We start from the raw sequence: 1,336 nt of genomic DNA on the forward strand, positions 1-1,336 counted from the left end.
GTAAAAAATCAGATATGCAACTACATAGCGTTTACACCTAAGCTAGAAATGAATTACTTTTATTTGGAAGAACCCAATATTAATTTGATTTATTGTACAATTGTTTCGAACATAAAAAAATCAAATTTATCTGTTTGCAAAATTGAACAGATTATTCCATTAGAGACTTTGAAATGCCCTATTTTGATGGTTTTGCATATTTGGAAAGCCTATGTATACTTCAATTATCAAGAAAATAATACAGAACTTGAAAAAAGTAAAACATTCCTTCTTTATTCGATAGTTGGGTATATTTTTGAAGAATATATTACTGATGAACGAGGTTTAAAAAATGATTGTTTAGAAAGATTGCTTACATTTTCAATCATTTCAATTTTGTGGATTTTATCAGCTAACTACTGTAACTTATTTAAGTGGGTTGGCATCGATCAAATTATTGAAAAAACTGAATATTTCTTCAAAAAAATTGAAAATAGTGATTATATATTTATTTGCAAAGCAATCAAGAATTTTATTGCAACAAACTAATTTTTACATTTGTTTTTGTCGTTTATATATCTTTTGAACAGTTTAGATGCTTTCCTTTAATTGCAACTTTTTATAGTTTACTTACTAAATGCTTCTAAATGATAAGCTGTATATATATTTATTTTGATATTGACTTCATTATTGCCCAGCCTTGTACTGGCATTATCAACAACAATTTTTATTTCTGTTTATTAAACAGGACATGTAATAATTACAAATAAATGTAATATGAAATTAATTTATTGATTAATGATTATTATTGTAAATTAGATAAATCTTAACATTGAAATAACGTCATATTATAATTTAAAATTAATTGTTAAATATAGGAACTACAACTTTAATCAACTATTTTTAAAGAAATTTTCAGATAAAATATATATCTAAATAGTGTGCAATATGATGAACTATTCGTCTGTTTAATTTTGTAAAAGTATTCAAACATTGTAAAAAATCAATCATTCAATATTAAAAAATCAGAAATATTTAATTCATGGCTTTTACTTCATTTGAAGCAATTAAATCGACAGTTAATAACTCTAGCAATTCAATGTTTCTATTGTATTGCTTGCAGTCAAAAATTATGTAAAACTAAGTAACAAAATATTAGATTATCAAAAATAAGAAATGTAATTTTTTTCATTACTACATACAAATATTTTTAAAGACTAATTAAATACGCCAAAATTGCTCTGGAAAAAATTATACTTTATCCTCAAACTCAAATCATTTACGATGCAAATTATTAATTTAAAAATAGAATAATTAAGCTTATCGAAATATTATGTAATATGACATTCAAACCTAA

The 1,336-nt window shown here is 23.0% G+C and overlaps 1 protein-coding gene across 1 annotated transcript; it reads left to right on the plus strand.

Moving 5' to 3' along the window:
• Positions 1-48: 48 nt before the first annotated feature.
• Chro.20194 (hypothetical protein) lies at positions 49-528 on the plus strand. Its single annotated transcript, XM_659885.1, has 1 exon — positions 49-528. One exon carries the CDS (start codon positions 49-51, stop codon positions 526-528), a length of 480 nt encoding a protein of 159 aa, XP_664977.1.
• Positions 529-1,336: the final 808 nt, after the last annotated feature.

Source organism: Cryptosporidium hominis, assembly GCF_000006425.1.
Source record: "Cryptosporidium hominis TU502 chromosome 2 CHRO012049, whole genome shotgun sequence".
NCBI classification, from domain to species: Eukaryota; Apicomplexa; class Conoidasida; order Eucoccidiorida; family Cryptosporidiidae; genus Cryptosporidium; species Cryptosporidium hominis.